Below are 17,520 nucleotides of genomic sequence, written 5' to 3'. Positions count from 1 at the left end.
TCCTCCCTTCAAATTATATGGCCATTAATTTAATCGCCCATACTGGAGCGTCTCTTTATTTTCATTTTCACTGAATTTTAAGCGGAATATTTGTCTTAAGTTACAAAGACTTCATTTTACCAAACACGCAGTGTTATGAAAGTGTTTACTTTTATTTTATTTCTTTTTCTTTCTTTATTATTTTAACCAAATACCCAGAATTCAAGGAAAGAAAGTATCTAATTTTAAAGGTGAGACTCTGACAGGCCAGTCAGAACCAAAGTCTTGATACTAATATAAGAGAATAAGAGGTTACATTACTCATAGACCTGCACAGTTTCTTCTTTATCTTATTTGTGCATTTCATTGCTTCCTAAAACTTTTCCATTGTATTTCTTTTGACTGTCATTAGTCTGAAACAGAAAAGGTAGATGGGAAATCTTATTCAGCTAACATGGAAAATGAGTCCTGTACTGTTTACCAAAAAACCGTAATCATTTTTTCCCTAGATTTTCATAAAAATGTTGGGGAAAATATAGACTAGAATATAATGTCAACAAAACCAGTGGCAAAGCCTTGAATTTCAGTTATTGGGTTAGTAAAGAAGTCTCAGGCCACCTACATATACCATGATATATGTGGTAAGTCTTGGCAAATGGCATCACCCTACACATTTCATTCTATGGTTATTCTCATGGGGAAACAGTTAAAAGTGGGGGTAATAAATATATCTTCACAATCTCTGTTATGCTGTATTTATTTCATCTAGAGTTCAGGAATGCAGTTTTGATAGAGGAAGTCAGTAGAGGGCATCTGTATTATAATGTTATGGTTCTGGTCAGGCACTTCATTCACCCTTTAGAGAAAGTAATTTTAAGGTGGGGAGTAGACCAGTCTCCAGCCAGTTTGCCTGTAATTTGCATATTCAGATTTCATAGAGACCAATTATTACTTTATTGTCTTATGAATTATTCGTTTTATAGCATTTAAAGCAGAGCTCTCATTTGTGAGGCATCACAAATATTTGTAGCTATATTTCACAACTTAGCTACAAAAAATATTGTACTTAAATCATATTTTGTTTGTCGCTTCCCGTTATTCTTCCTGCCAAAGGATTCCCTTTGCCATTGGGTCATAGTTACCTTTACTTTAGTGTCTCATCCTTCCCCAGACGGTTTTGCCCCTTTGATATTTGTCTTCCATGGCTGGGAGCCCATTTTGTATGGGCCACAGCACTAGTTTTTTTAGTTGCTTTTTTGTTAATTTCTGGTGAGTTGAAGTTAGAAGAATCTCTGTGTCAATCTGTTTACCTCTCTAATCCATAAAAGAAAAGGAAGACTTTATTGTAACAGCAAATCTGGGGATCAATATTCTCTTGAATCTGCTCTCTGCTTCTTTGGACCTACCGGGGTCAATCCAAGGCCTGTTCCTGTGGGAGTGTCACAGTTGGAAAATGGTTTGAGGAGCGTTGTACGTCTCACCTGCTGCATGCACATGTACACACACATACACACACACATACACACACACACACACACACACACACACACACACACACACACAGAGGTTTGCCTGGTATTTTCCCAAAATGCCTCTTTGAAGTGGTGATTATGCCTTTGGATGTGCCTGGGAGCTAACGCTCTCAAACTCTGACACTCCCCTGTCTAGAACATCTTGGGTTCAGGCATATGGGTTGTAGAACAGTAAGATTTCTGCTCACATTTCTTTTGTTTATGCTCATCTATAGAAGCAGTCTTTTATTATTATTATTATTTCTGTAGGTTTTTGGGGAACAGGTGGTTCTTGGTTACATGAATAAGTTCTTTACTGGTGATTTCTGAGATTTTGATGCACCCATCACTCGACGAGTGTACCCTCTACCCAATGTGTAGTCTTTTATTCCTCACCCCACTCCCGCCCTTTCCTCGAGTCCCCAAAGTCCATTGTATTATTCTTATGCCTTTGCATCCTCATAGTTTAGCTCCTACTTATGAGTGAGAACACGTGATGTTTGCTTTTCCATTCCTGAATTACCTCACTTAGAATAATGGTCTCCAATTCCATCTAGGTTGCTATGAATGGCATTATTTTGTTACTTTTTATGGCTGAGTAATATTCCATGGTTCACCACAATTTCTTTATCCACTTGTTGATTGGTGGGCATTTGGTCTGGTTCCATGTTTTGCAGCTGTGAATTGTGCTGCTATAAACATGCGTGTGTGAGAATCTTTTTCGTATAATGACTTCTTTTTGTCTGGGTAGATATCCAGTAGTGGGATCTCTGGATCAAACAGTAGTTCTACTTCTAGTTCTTTAAGGAATCTCCACACTGCGTTCCATAGTTGTTGTACTAGTTTGCATTCCCACCAGCAGTGCAGAGGTGTTCCCTTTTCACCCCATCCATGCCAACATCTATTATATTTTGAATTTTGATTATGGCCATTATTGCAGGAATAAGGTAGTACTGCATTACAGTTTTGATTTGCATTTCCGTAATCATTAGTGACATTGAGCATTTTTTCATGTTTGTTGGCCATTTTTATATCTTTTGAGAATTGTCTGTTCATGTCCTTAGCCCACTTTTTGATGGAATTGTTTTTTTCTTGCTAATTTGTTTGAGTTCCTTGTAGATTCTGGATATTAGTCCTTTGTTGGATGTATAAATTGCTAAGATTTTTTTTCCCACTCTTTGGGTTGTCTGTTTACTCTGCTGATTATTTCTTTTGCTAGGCAGAAGATTTTTTAGTTTAATTAAGTCTTACTATTTATCTTTGTTTTTGTTGGATTTGCTTTTTTTTTTTTTTTTTTTTTTTTGAGACAAGGTCTTGCTCTGTTGCCCAGGCTGGAGTGCAGTGGTGCCATCTTGGCTCACTGCACCTTCTGCCTCCTGGGTTCAAGCGATTCTCGTGCCTCAGCCTCCCAAGTAGCTAGGACTACAGGTGTGCACCACCACACCCACCTAATTTTTCTATTTTTGGTAGAGATGGGGTTTCGCCATGTTAGCCAGGCTGGTCTCAATCTCCTGACCTCAAGTGATCCGTCCATGTCAGCCTCCCAAAGTGCTGTGATTACAGGCATGAGCCTCTGCAGCCGGCCTGCATTTGCTTTTGGGTTCTTGGTCATGAAGTCTTTGCCTAAGCCAATGCCTAGAAAGGTTTTCCAATGTTATCTTCTAGAATTTTTATGGTTTCAGGTCTTAGATTTAAGGCTTTGGTTCATCTTGAGTTGAGTTTTGTGTAAGGTGAAAGATGGGGGTCCAGTTTCATTCTTCTGCATGTGGCATGCCAATCATCCCAGCACCATTTGTTGAATAGGGTGTCCTTTCCCATTTTATTTTTTGTTTGCTTTGTCAAAGATCAGTTGGCTGTGAGAATTTGGGTTTATTTCTGGGTTCTCTTTTCTGTTCTGTTGATCTGTGTGCCTGTTTTTATACCAGTACCATGCTGTTTTGGTGACTGGCTTTATATATAGTTTGAAGTCAGGTAATGTGATTCCTCCAGATTTGTTATTTTTTGCTTAGTCTTGCTTTGGCTATGTGGGCTCTTTTTTGGTTCCACATATGTTTTAGGATTGGTTTTTCTAGTTCTGTGAAGAATGATGGTGCTATTTTGATGGGAATTGCATTGAATTTGTAGATTGCTTTTGGCAATATGGTCATTTTCACAATATTGGTTCTACCCATCCATGAGCATGGGATGTGTTTCCATTTGTTTGTGTCATCTGTGATTTCTTTCAGCAGTGTTTGTAGTTTTCTTTGTAGAGGTCTTTCACCTCCTGGGTTAGGAATCCCAAGTATTTTATTGTATTTTTCTGCAGCTACTATAAAAGGAGTTGAGTTCTTGATTTGATTCTCAGCTTGGTCACTGTTGGTGTATAGCAGAATTACTGATTTGTGTGCATTAACTTTGTATTCTGAAACTTTGCTGAGTTCATTTATTATAGGAACAGTTCTTTGCCTTGAAATATGGTGGTGTTTCTTACTATGCATAAAATGATTTGAACCAATAGGGTGAAATTGTCTTACAGTTCCCATACACCATTGGTTTTACAGTCTATACATTCTTTTAATTCCTTGATGGCAGCAATAATATCTTATATATCATTGTAGGACTTGCCTTGAACATAGTGAAGATTATAAATTTTTCTCGAAAGAATAACAAGAAACATAAGAAATTGTGGAAAAAACAAGGAATAAGGGAATGGCAATGAAGATTTAAGAGTAGCCTGTGCAGTGTTGTAAAAAAGTATTTTAAATCACATTCAAAGTTCAGTGGGTTTTCTAATTATAGCATAACTGGATATGGACTTTGGAGGAAATCACACAGGAAATACTTTTAGATGGTCAAGTGGGCAGCTAAATGATAAGGTTATTCCTGGCTAGTCACTAGCCCCATGGGGTTGCAGTTGAGTTTTGCTTCATATGATCATACTTACATCTTCATAAATTATGAGATATTTAAAATTCATTTTAACAGGAATGGCAAAATAAGAATAAAGACAGTGTTATAGAAATAATCTTGTCATTTGAACACAAGAATAGTTTTTCCATGTATCCTGTACGTATGTGTGTATGTACTTTACACAGTTGTAATCCCAGTGTATTTTTTCTTTAGATTTTTTTTCAGCTAACATGTTAATTTTCCATGAGATGATTAGATTTTAATTCTGCACACATGTTATGGGATTATGAGGCCCGGCATCTTAGTGTTTTATAGAAATTGTGCCAACATAGTTTACAAGTCAAGGGCAATAAAACTGACTTTCTTAGGGCAGTGCATTAAATATCATTTGAATGCTGTTTTCAGCAGCGTGCTCTTGGGAATCTGGTTTTATTTTGTAGCTAAGTAGAAAGAAGATAGTCTGTTGTACTGGTGGAAGTTTTAGGGGGAAGTTCTTTTTAGTATGTTTTTATTTTCTGAATATATCATAGAAAATTAGAAAAAAGTAAATACGCAGTTTAGAAGATCTTTTTGTTGTTTTATTCAGGGTCGTTTTATAGAGAATGAAAAATATGTTACTAAGTGATATGTTTATGAAGTGACTGTCGGTAGAACTTGAAGTTCTTTTTTAGTTTAAAAATAATCTAAGTAGGTTGTTTGAAAATGGGACTGTATGTTTGAATGATGTCTTTGAACCTTCTCCAACTGTTTCCTGTGTAACCTTGGGTAAAACATCTAATCATAACTGTGAAAAGTTGGAATAAAAAATATTTGATGCTGATTGTGATTATGATAATAGGTAGTTCATGATCTACATGGCTTCTGTGAATATGAAGGGAGACATATAAGAACTGTGCTGGGTTCTTCAGAACAACTATTAAATATTTCAGTATTAGGTAAATTGCCAAAAGACCCCCTATTTAGTGGAAGCAATTAGGAGCAAGCATAGGTAGAGAAGGCAGGGGCCTGGGAGCCGACTGTTTAGTAAGCACTTGTTGACCATACGTGGCTTCCAAGCATACTTAATTTACTTAGGCTCAGGTGTACTCAGGCAGTCAGTCCTGCGGAACAGGGAGACCCAGTCCAGGCCTGGGTGTACTGACTCACCTGGTTTCTTTCCTACAGTGCCTAGCCCTATGATGAGTTCGTTCTTTTTTAGATTGAGACAAATCCTTCTTAGTCATTTTCAATCAGCAGACTCCAGCACACCCCCAAAGGCCAACAGCAAAAAACTCCTGTTAATTCACACGCCCCAAATCAATTCTGAATAAAAAAATAGACTTCTATATTCATGTGTGTATGTGTCTGTATGTGGGTGGGGAGGGTGGAGGTATAATAAGATCTTTCTTTTGTTTGGTTCAGAAAGGATAGGTTATTTCGATTTAAGATGGAATTGGAGTGGTACAGAGAGAATGGTAACAGAAACATTACACAGCACAAAGTATTGTTAATCTAGTCAAGCAAATTTAGACTCCATACTGACAGACCCAGCCAAGACCAAGCCCCTTGGAACCTGCCCAGTTTGAGAATATCTTATTTGTTATATTCATTAAAAGGATAACTGAACAACTATGGGGTAGCTGTAAAATTACTGTTTTTATTTTTTGGTGAGTGGGTGTTAAATGAAATGTTTTCCAGGAGATAGTGGGGAAAATACAGCCCCACACTTTTAGCTAGTTAGGCACTCCTGAATCGATGAGAATCATGGTTTTGTTAATTTCATCAACATGTTCATTTCTTTCAGCTCCATGTTCATGCATGTCTTTTAACCCGGAAACAAGAAGACTGTCCATAGGTCTAGACAATGGTACAATCTCAGTAAGTACACATAAATAAGATTTCCAGTTGAAATACTTCCCTTCCTGTGGAGTATGTGTATGTATTTATTAGTTTTTTCAAGTTAACAGAATAATTTTCTTGCTAAGTAGCATAAAAGTTGTAGCGTAGCAAATTATGGTGAGGTAAGAGATTTCTAATGTAGGGAGAGCTATCATCAGTATCCACTTAAATGCTGACAAGGTTCAGCTTGACCTACCCTGTCAGAGTGGCTAGGATGGGGGCAATTGGAGGCCAATGAGTAAACTCCATGAATCTGCATTAGTGAGAGCAAGCTGTGATGCTAGTGGCTTTGATCAGATGGTTAATCATGGTGCCTTAGACTTTGCCACATAAGCAACAGAACAGGAAGAAAATGCTTTCCCTTATGTCTGCATGTCTGATCTTGTCTTTGATACTCTGTGTTCTTTCTTTGTTCCTTCTGCTTCTTGTTTTTTCCAGCTCCCTCTAGCATCTGAATAGAATGCTGTAAATTTGTATGAAATTGTGAAAAAAAGAACAGAATCTAGGTTTAGTCTGTTGATAGATCCACATAAATGTTAGACCCTTTGATTGCAGATGTTTGGGGAACTGAAGTGATTAAAGATTGGAATTTTAGCTTTTATTTACCTACTTAATCTTTCTACATATTAAATTTCAACTAGTATATAACAAGACTGATTTGGTAAATTCTCCATTTGGTAAATTATCCAGTGTTGCCTTTAGTCCTGGGCGAGAGAAACCCTGCTTCAGAACCTGTGAATTAGAAGGCTCTGCTCTGCTCACACTTCCCCATAGGGTGAAGAATCTGAGGGCTCAGGGGGATATATGTGATCAGCCCAAGTCCTCCCTCTCTCCCACTCCATCCTCCCCCTACCAAGACCCTGGAATGTCCTGCCCCAAACTGCTCAGAACCTGCTTCCAGAGTCTTCACTGACATTTTTCCTAGATGTGTCCTTAGGAAGATAAAACCAGTGAATAAGTATACTCTTAGGCCTGAGAGGTGGCAAAGAGGTAACAGTTTGCAGTAGACAGGATGTCCACACTTGAGTGCAAGGCCCCTCAAAGTCTTGACAAAACTGGGAACAGAAAGAGAAGGGGGTGGGCTGGCCCCCTGTGTCACCACAATATGGCGTGGAATTTCAAGGAGACTAAGAACTCTAAGTTTGAACCTGTACCTCCAGCTGTTGGAGGGTGTATTTGTCAAGACTGGAGAGTGAGACCATATTTTATTTAATAGTTCAACTGGACTTGTAACTTTTAAATATGTAAACATGGAATGTGGGCCTCCATTTGTAATCCTGCCCCAGCCCCTACAAATGTTAGTGGACCTAAAGTTTTCTATTTGATCTTTAGTCAAAACATTTACTTGGTGGCCTTTCTGGGACTATTAACAATATTGTTAAATATAAGTCAGCCTAGTGACAAGTATTTATGAAATTTCTGTAATATCCAATACATTTGGTAGATCTGTAAACTCTGTTTCTTAGGTAGATAGAAGTTTATGATACAAAGTTGTCTACTTTGAGGAGAGCCATTTTTAAAAGGAGGGGCGTGTATGAGATAAATTTATTTTTAAAAGATAAAGGGAGATCATTAGATTTTTTCAATGGACTTCTGAAGTGTTCATTACAAAGGAAATATGAGAAGATGAACAGAGATCCCTCCATTACCCAACAGTTATAGGATACTTTGCGTTAATGCTCACTGTCCATGGAAAAACTTAGGTTTATTTAACATAGGAGTGGTTTGTTGCACTTTTGAAGTTAGTGTAGGTGCTTAATGGATACTGATGAATTTGGCTTTGAAGGCAAGAAAGATGAGCAAAGTAAGTTATGGAGAATTCTAGCTATTTATTGTATATAAGAGGAGAAACCGTCTTAGCCATTATTCTTTTAGTAAATGAAACTGCCAGGGAAGCAGCGCATCAGGCAGGGTCCATCTTTCCAAGTATGTCAGTATAGGGCTGAGATATCAAACCTTAACTTACTCCAATCTTCTGAAAAAGATTGAGGACCCTGGCTTATATGAAATACTTTCCTTAAAAGTACTTCCTTTGTATTGTTGAGGAAGATGAATTGCACACCCTACTTCTTCTCATCTGCAGAATTAGAAAGAGTTCTCACTTAGGGAAAGATACACTGAGAGAACAGCATGTTTAAGGTTCAGGATTCTCATTGATCAATACAATAACAGGCTCTTTACTGAAAATACTTAGTCTCAGCTGTTTTAATAATTTACTTTTTAGACATGAGAAATCCTAGTCAGAGAGTATATATTCTGTTTCCTGGTTATAGCCAATAAATTTTAAGAAGAAATACTGGTTAACTTATTTTAAAACTAAGAAAGTGTAAAGTCAGAAAGTAACATCATTATTTCACTTTCTTTTACTGAACAAAAAGAACACATTGTGTAAGATGTAAGAGACAGTTAAACTTAGGCAGCTGAATAGTGAATTAGAGATGAAGTAGAGATAAGACATAGAGACCATTCTTTCAAAAATGTGGCCACAAAGAGCAGGAGAAAGAGCGTGAGCACTGGAGCAAGATCTGGCAGGAGACAAGCAGTGAGAGGGTCCTGAACAGTTTGGAAAAGTTAGCTGTGGGAAAGAATGGGGACAGTTGAGAGAGCAGCAAAGGAGAGAGAGGTGTCATTCAGTTTTGCGATGTAGGAGAGGAATGCCTTTTATTTTTTCCTGTTAGGTAGCAGGCAAGGTCATCTGCTGAGAGAAGGTAAAGATATGGGGTGAGAGTAAATTTTCCTACCTATACTTTTTGCTCTTTCTGCATATAGCCCAGAATCCTGCTTTGCCATCTTGGTCTACAAAGTTGTAATTATCTTCCCCACCTCATTCAAATGTTATCTTTTTGTTTGTATTTTTATTTTTGGCAGATGGTTCCTGAGCCCTACCAATTGAAATTAGTCACACACGGTGCTCAGTGGGTTAGCTATGTTGTATTGCTTATTAACTTTTGCTTCGCACAATGTTTAAAAGTCTGTCTCTTCCGTTAAACTGTTAGGTGTTGAAGAGTTGCCTGGTCTTTTATTCATCTCTCCTCTGGTAGATCTTATTATAGCTCCTTGTACAAATTGGGAACTCAATGAATAATTTGTTAGTTTATTGACTGAAGTACAAACACTATTACTATTTAATATAGCTGATTGTAGTAAGCAATTGCTTAAATTCCGAAGATAGTTTATTTGTACAGTATTATTACCATTCAAAATGTTTTTCAAAATAGAATGACCTTCTATAGGGGAAAAATTTATGCCAATAGTTTAATTTGTTTTGACCTTTTTCAGAAATGTCTTCTGTTTTAATATTGAGAGAAGTTAGTCAGATTGTGCTAACTACTATTCATGCTGAAGTGGAACTTTAAACTTTCCATTTTTATGTCACATGTATTCTAGCCAACTAACAAATATTTAAATATCAACTCTGTACAAAAGATTATGCTCATTTCTAACATAGTGTGGCTTCTGGTCTCAGACACTTTATAATTCAGTTAGGGAGACATTTTTCATTTTTATGAAAAATGAAATTATAAAATAAGTAACACAGAGTAAACATAATAGCAGAAGTACCGGTACACCAGTGAGTGTGATGTTGGCAAAGCAGTGAGGTCAGAAGACAATGGGAGATAATGGTCTAGGACGGCTCCCTGGATATGAACTAGATTTAGAAGACTGGCTAGGATTGGATTAATTAAATATAGGAAAGTAAGGTATTTCAGACAAAATTAATGGAGTGGGGGGGAAAAATGCCCAAACCATGGAGGTACCAAAGGACCAAACATGTTTGGAGAGAAATAAACCAATTTGGTAAGAGGATTAATGGGATACCGTGAAAGCCTTGATTCAGGATGAGTAGTAAGCGTTATGTAACGTAAAGGTAGTGGATCCGTAACATGGAAGATTCTCCCCATCCCACTCCAAGACTTCATACCATATTTAAAGGGGATAAATGACTGATGAGTAAATGTCAACACAGAAGTAAAGCATTTCCATTAAACTAATTTTCACCAACCCTACTGAATAATTGCTATAGGATAGTATAGGGTGGATATATATATGTATCTTTATAAATACTTATTTTCTTCTCTATCAAAACTTATATGGAGCCAGAATTTTTATTAATATCTATCTAAGATAAATACATGATCATTGAAGATTTTTTGAAAAAGGCCTTAAAATGGTAAAATCTCGGTTCTCTGAAGATGAATCTCATGTATGTGTTATGGTAAGTTTGATTGGGATGAGAAGATTGATCTATAAATGGTTAGCATTCAGAATAGTGATTATTGTCTAAAACTAACTGACATTGACTGTGTATGGATTTATTGTTGTTTTGGTAGTTCTTGTGATTGTGATTATTATACTCTTATGGTATACATTACTGTTAGTTCATGTGGGTTACCTAGTATGTTAGTTTCCTGGGGCTGCCATCACAGTACCACAGATTGGGTAGCTTCAAACAGCAGTTTTTCTCTCATGGTTCTGGAGCCTGAAAGCCTGAAATCAGGGTGTCAGGGGGGCCATGCTCCTTCTGAAAGCTGTAGAGCATTCTTCCTTGCTTTTTCCTAGCTTCTGGTGCTTGCTAGCAATCCTTGGCATTGCTTGGCTTATGAATGTGTCTCTCCAGTCCTTGCCTGCATCTTCACATTGCCTTCCTTTCTATGTCTCTATGTCTTCACATGGACTCCTTTAAAAACAAAAACAAAACATGGAGTCTCTCTCTGTTGCCCACGCCAAAGAACAGTGGTGCAATCATAGCTCACTGCAGACTTGAGCTCCTGGACTCAAGTGATCTTCCCACCTCAGCCTCTGGAGTAGATGGGACTATAAGTGTGCCCCACCATTATTGACTCATTTCACGGATGTTTATTTGTTTGTTTTAGGAAGGGAGTTTTGCTTTGTTGCCCAGGCTGGAGTGCTGCAGCATGATCATAGCTCACTACAGCCCCAAAGACCTGGGCTCATGTGATCCTCCTGCCTGTGCCTTCCAAGTAGCTGAGACTACAGATGTTCACCACCATACCTGGCTAATGTTTTGACATTTTTCATAGATCACTTCTCACTATGTTGCCTGGGCTGGTCTTGAATTCCTAGGCTCACGGGATCCTCCCACCTCAGCCTCCCAAGTAGCTGGATTACAGGTGTGAGCCACTATGCCCAGCTCCACGTGACCTTCTTTTAAAGCCACCAGTCATTGGATTTAGGTCTCCCCCAATCCATTATGATCCTGTCTTAGTTATATCTGCAAAGACCCTATTTCCCAAATAAGGTCACATTCTGAGGTTCTGGGTGGACATGAATTTTGAGAGGATACTGTTTAACTCAGTACATCTGGTAATATTGTATCTACTGTGTTTCTCTAAGAGTGTTAGAGCAGTTGATTTGGAAACAGTTTTCTCAATGTGAGACATGATGTCTTCAGGAAGAAGTATCCAAGGATATTTAAAAAAAGATGATTCAAAATCCTCTTGTGGGAGATAAGAAAATACAATTGAAAGGATCGTCTTCTGCAGCTAATGCCACTCTCCTCTAGATTAAGTGATATCTTGAATAGGCCCCATGTCAGGATAATGGTGGCAGAGCTAGGACTTCCCTGAGCCCTAGACAAATTTTCTTTGTATTATACCAGGCCAATTTCTTCATACAAGTAGGACAGCCCAGTTGCAAGGAATTACCTTAGGGTATTCACTAGGGAATTAGGAGGGAGCTTGTGTTATTCTGTGCATCCAGCCACTGTTAAAAAATATGTGTTGAGTTGGGGGCGAGAATTTCAGCATTTAATCTTAATCAAGGAGTTTTGGATGAGTTGTTTATTCCCATGAATTATAATAAGCCTATGGGGAACTGAACCCAAATGGTAAGGTCATGTTCTGCAGCAATGACAAATGGCCTCTGAATAAAGCACTTCAGCTGTACCCAAGCAAGTTACTGTACAGTTAGTTTACTCCTGCTGGAGAGACTGTCTTGAACATTTTCACCTTAATCAGCTTCAAAACAGCAGTATAATAGTAGACTCTCACTCATCAATCATCATGATGCATTCCAAGTTTTGTACTTAACAGGAGAAAGCTTCTGAAATTTTCTGTTTTCCAGGATTTCTAGTGTGATACCATTTATGAATAATATCCTAATCAAGAAGACATAGAAGGTGAATTTGAAGAAAATTTCAGGAAGCTCTGTGTTCAGAGAAATGTGCGCATGGAATCTATGGGGCCTCCTCCTTTTAAACTGTTACATAACCCTGCCATTATTTACACTAGCTTATGATTCTGTCATTATGCCATGGTTTCTACCATAGAAGACCAGCATTTCTGAGTCATTTTATCCTTCTGAGTCACTGGACTTCCTAATGTGAGGAGTTCATTTTACACAGTGTTAAGTAGGCATTTTCTTCTGAGCTTGTGCTAAGTTACAATGAATTTAAACATATATATTACATATATAGTATATGAAAATATGTGCTAATTTTAATACTATAGGTGTGGAGCTGTGCTTAGCAGGAAAATAGTCTTAGAGTGTTGACATTCCGGTTGCTTACTATTTATTCATTTAATATCATTTGCTGAAGGTGGTTTTATCAAAGAAAACTCCTGCTGTATTGTAGGACTTACTGTGCCCTTGGTATTTGTGTGGATCCAAGATCTCTCAAAGACTAACCTTCTCCCTCAGTTATGTCATTGTACATGTAGCCCTGTCATCTTTTGCTCAGCACCTACATGTTATCTAAAAACTTAGTCAAACAGTCTTGAATGCAGATACCAAGAGCATTTTTTGACCTGAGATTAATTTTGTTGCACTTCCATTGCAGTTGTGAATTTTGAAAGGCCTTCTTGAACCAACTTTTAGACTAATTCTGTAGTGCGAATACTCGTAGGAGCACCCAGATTGCTCTGCATTTTGAGTTAGGTACGGAAGAGATTCAGTAGAGTGAGTGGTGGATTGAAATAATTTATACAGTACCTACAGAAGTTATCTTGGCCACATCAGCACAGCACATCTACGCTTCAGAAAGGCAATGGCTCGGAACTGATGAGGGTATTATGTTCCCAGTTACTTTCCTTTTGTCCTAGGAACCTTATATCTAAGTAATCTATCTATCCTGGAATAATAACTGATGTAATTATTTTATTAATGGCATATATTCAGCATAAACTCCACAAGGCAGGGACTGTGTTGACTTGACTGAGTTACTATCTGGCACCCAGTACAATGTCCATGAATTTCTAAGTACTCTGTAAATATTTATAGACTGAATTAATGAGTGAGTAAGTGAGTGAATATAGTTTATGGACTTGATATTATATAGAGGTTCGGAGCACAAACCCTGGTATCAGACTGCCTCTACCCCCCTCAAGTTGTGTCACATTGGGCAAGTTGCTTTACTCTCTGTGTCTCAGTTTCCTTATCTGTAAAATGGGAATAATAGTTGTACCTATTTTATAGGGTTGTTATCAGGACTATCTGATATATACATGGAAAGCTCTTAGAACAGTCCCTGTATGTATCAAATGCTCCGTAAATATTAGCTCCTGTCAGTGTCATTATCATCATCAGTAGCAGCATCCTCCATTTGCAGTAACTAGGAAGCCTTGGTTAAAGTCTACGTCATGAGCATTTAGTGGGCCAGTTCCAAGGGGAGGAAATGTCTTAGTCATGGCATATTCCTTAGGATGATTCAACTTATTTCTGGCCCCATCTTTAGTCTTTGCTGTTGCATCACAGGAATTTACCAGTGATTTGCAAAACATGTACTGTCTACTGATATGGACACCCTTTTTTCTGCAAAGGAGTTTCTTAACCAAGTTGTTGCCATTTTAATCTTCACCCTCCTCAAGAAAACGGGTTGGGCTTGGAGAGATATAGAGAGTACTCAAGGTGCTCTGAATGGATGACTGGAGAAGATGGAGCAAATTTGTCATGACAAGTGACTCCCTTATTTTCGTGGATTGAGAGTATGGAAGAAGGAAAAATTGCAAGCCATTAAGGGTTAAATTGCTTTCTATTGTTTTAGGAATTTGGATTTTATAGACCCATGTCCAGAGAGCCATCTGTGGTCCTACAGCTTTTAAAATCAATGATAAAAATCAGTCCAGTTGGTATCAAAATTCTTTTCTTAACCATTTCCATCTACACATTTGAGAATATTCTCTGTATACACACATATTTTGCTGATTTTTACTTTGAGTTCATCTTTTATACAAACTAGAGGTGAACCATGGTTCCCATGTCACTGTCGTTTTGTATTGCAAGGTTTCAAGCCCAGGTGGACTGGTGTGTGGCATTTTACTGTTACTCACCTTTGAAGGCATTCCTCTCAAGAGTACCTTGACAACAGCAGAGTCATGAAATATATCCTCCAGGGAACCATCTGACATTTATTCTTTTGCTGTAAAGCTTGAGAACTCACAAGAGCCAAAATGCGTGAAGGAAGCAGTCATTCTTTTATAGCCCCTATGGTTGCGGAACTGCTGTCACCTGGTGTTGCTCCACCTACTGTGTGATCTCAGGCAGTCTTGGCAAAAGCCTTCCCCCTTGTTGGCTAGATGCTTACATTAGCAGAGAGGGGAGTGGTATTAGGTATGTCCTAGTCTCTGGGGTTTAGTGCTGGGGTTAAATGCTGGGCTTGTATGTCTTTGCTTAGCTGTAGTTGGATGCTACAGTGATCCAGGCTGGTGGAAACCTGAGTAGTTTTTCTTTCCAAGATGTGTGCCCTTCCCTGTTTATTTACTGCTCCTCCTGTACCAAGCCTTGAATGCAGGCTTTACACCTCACTCTCCTGCAGCTTCACCTCATTACAGGTGGAGGAATAGCTCTTCTCTCAGTTACCAGTGAATGTTTTACATTTTTATAAGTACGTACTCATTTAGTATAGGAAGACAACCATTAGTATTAGACCTTAAGCTCATTGGAACAAATTACATAGTTGCAAAAAGACTTCTAACCATATTGGCACAAAGAACAGAAGAGCTTTTCCATCTGCAGCAATCATGCAAGTCCAGCTTGTTTCCTGGATTGGAGAGAAGTGAAGCACTAGGGTAGCTTCTTCAGCCCAGAGCTATTGTTATGGGTAGGAAAAGAAAGGAGCCAAAAAGATGCCTTCCAGTGGATTGAGTCATATCATGGTTGAGTATCTGGTGTGTGTGTGTGTGTGTGTGTGTGTGTGTTTTAAGTGTAGTAAACCCTGAATTACCTCCAGATTTTTCTGTTGGTTCTTCTTTCTCAGTCAGAGCCTTAGATGTGAGGCTCCCAAAGGTTCTGCCCTCCTGCTGCTTACTCTTTTTTTTTGGTGATCTACATCTGTGGTTTAATTATCCTATACCTACAGTTCTCAAGACTGTGGCCCATAGCCTGAGACTGCATTCCAGTTTAGCATATTCTAAATAGAAATAATTCTGTTTCCCCCGCAATATGCTCTTCTATCTTCCTTCAGTAAATGGCATCGATGAATAACCCCAACCAGAAATAAGACCCGCATTTTCCCTTTAACCTTACAATATCAGTGCCCATGGCCTGCTGACTTAGCTCAGACCTGTCTCCAGACTGGCCTTCTTTGTCTATTCCCAAGAGTACTTTTGAAATTTCCATCTCTTGCAGGTTTACTTGGATTGTTGCAATAAGCCTTAGATTGGTCAAACTGCCTATTGTCTCTAGGTTCCTCCAGCTGCTCTGCCATCAGATATCCAAAGTTCTTTTTTTTTTTTTTTTTTTTTTTTTTTGAGACGGAGTCTTGCTCTGTCGCCCAGGCTGGAGTGCAGTGGCCGGATCTCAGCTCACTGCAAGCTCCGCCTCCCGGGTTTACGCCATTCTCTCGCCTCAGCCTCCCGAGTAGCTGGGACTACAGGCGCCCGCCATCTCGCCCGGCTAATTTTTTGTATATTTTAGTAGAGACGGGGTTTCACCATGTTAGCCAGGATGGTCTCAATCTCCTGACCTCGTGATCCGCCCGTCTCGGCCTCCCAAAGTGCTGGGATGATATCCAAAGTTCTATACACATTCCCCAGTGTATAGACTCTCAACCACTTTTAGAAAAATGAAGCTCCAAGCCCGTCATTCTCCCCACTTGGTCAATCTCACCTGTCACAACTTTCCCACCAAACATCAAACTTTTTGAATCAGACATCCATGCCTGTGTACATGCAGTCCTCTACCAAAAATAGATGTTCTCCTTCACCGAACTCCTGCTGCCCCAATGGAACTTCTCTCCTACCTTTAAGAGTTAGCTTTAAGCTCCAAACCCATTCCTATGAGAAGCCTGTCTTACTACAGGGCAGGGTTGAAAGACTCTTTGTAAGAATTCTCACAGCCCTTAGTTCAAATTTCTACTTTAGTATTTATGTATCATTAGATTACATGTACATTTCATTTATATAATTTTGTATTAAGTAAGATATATATACAGTTGACCTCTGAACGATGTGGGGGTTGGGGCACTGACCCCACCTCCCCGTCCAGTTGAAAATTTGAGTATAACTTTTGATTGCCCAAAAACTTAACTACTAATAGCCTACTGTTGACTGGAAGCCTTACTGATAGGATAAACAGTCGAGTAACACATACTTTGTATGTTATATTTATTGTATATAACATATACAATATGTTATATAACCTATCTAAATGAAAACACTAATAATGTCACATTATATATATAAATATATGTAACAATCACTGAAAAAATTATACTTAATTATTTTATAGTATATTATGTATTAATATTTTCATATATTTTAAAAGTATATTAATAGAGAGCTACTATGTAAATTAATATAACACTTAAAATAACACTTTTAATAGATTCACTAAACCCCCAATTGAGAAATCTAGTCTTACAGTAAAGTAAGCTGAAGAAAAGAAAATGTGACTAAGAAAATCATAAGGAAGAAAACGTATGTTTTCATTAGATGGAAGTGAATCATCATAAAGGCCTTCATCCTCATCCTATTGACTTTGGGTAGGCTGCTGAGGAAGAAGAGGGGTTGGTCTCAGGGGTGGCAGAGGTGGAAGAAAATCCATGTATAAGTAGATCTGTGCAGTCCAAATCCATGTTTCAAGGATCAATGTAGTCCCTAAACATGTCTAGTAAATAACACTTAATTTACTCATTTTCTTTATCTCCATTAGCCAGAGCAACTTGGAGGCAGGAAACATATGCATTGGCATGTTCAATACCCAGTAGAGAGCCCTGCGCAAATTGGAATGGCAATATTTTTTGTATGAATAAAAGCCAAACCAGTTTCCTTTGTGTTTCCATCCAGAAGTTCGTTCTCCTTTCACC

At 38.3% G+C, this 17,520-nt stretch overlaps 1 protein-coding gene across 5 annotated transcripts in view; it reads left to right on the top strand.

The window, feature by feature from the left end:
- Positions 1-17,520, top strand: part of WDFY2 (WD repeat and FYVE domain containing 2) — a 193,148-nt gene that overhangs the window by 82,224 nt on the left and 93,404 nt on the right. For 3 of the 5 annotated variants that reach the window (XM_033177648.1, XM_033177644.1, XM_033177645.1), the window contains exon 3: positions 6,163-6,236. The exons of the other annotated variants lie outside the window; for them this stretch is intronic. In XM_033177648.1, the coding sequence (XP_033033539.1) occupies positions 6,163-6,236 (74 nt within the window). The remainder of the gene's footprint in view (positions 1-6,162; positions 6,237-17,520) is intronic. 5 annotated transcript variants of the gene reach the window in all.

The sequence above is a fragment of the Trachypithecus francoisi genome, unplaced genomic scaffold (assembly GCF_009764315.1).
Source record: "Trachypithecus francoisi isolate TF-2019V2 unplaced genomic scaffold, Tfra_2.0 Lachesis_group18, whole genome shotgun sequence".
NCBI classification, from domain to species: domain Eukaryota; kingdom Metazoa; phylum Chordata; class Mammalia; order Primates; family Cercopithecidae; genus Trachypithecus; species Trachypithecus francoisi.
The sequence above is the reverse complement of the archived record's forward strand: the minus strand, read 5'-3'. Positions and strand labels throughout refer to the sequence as shown.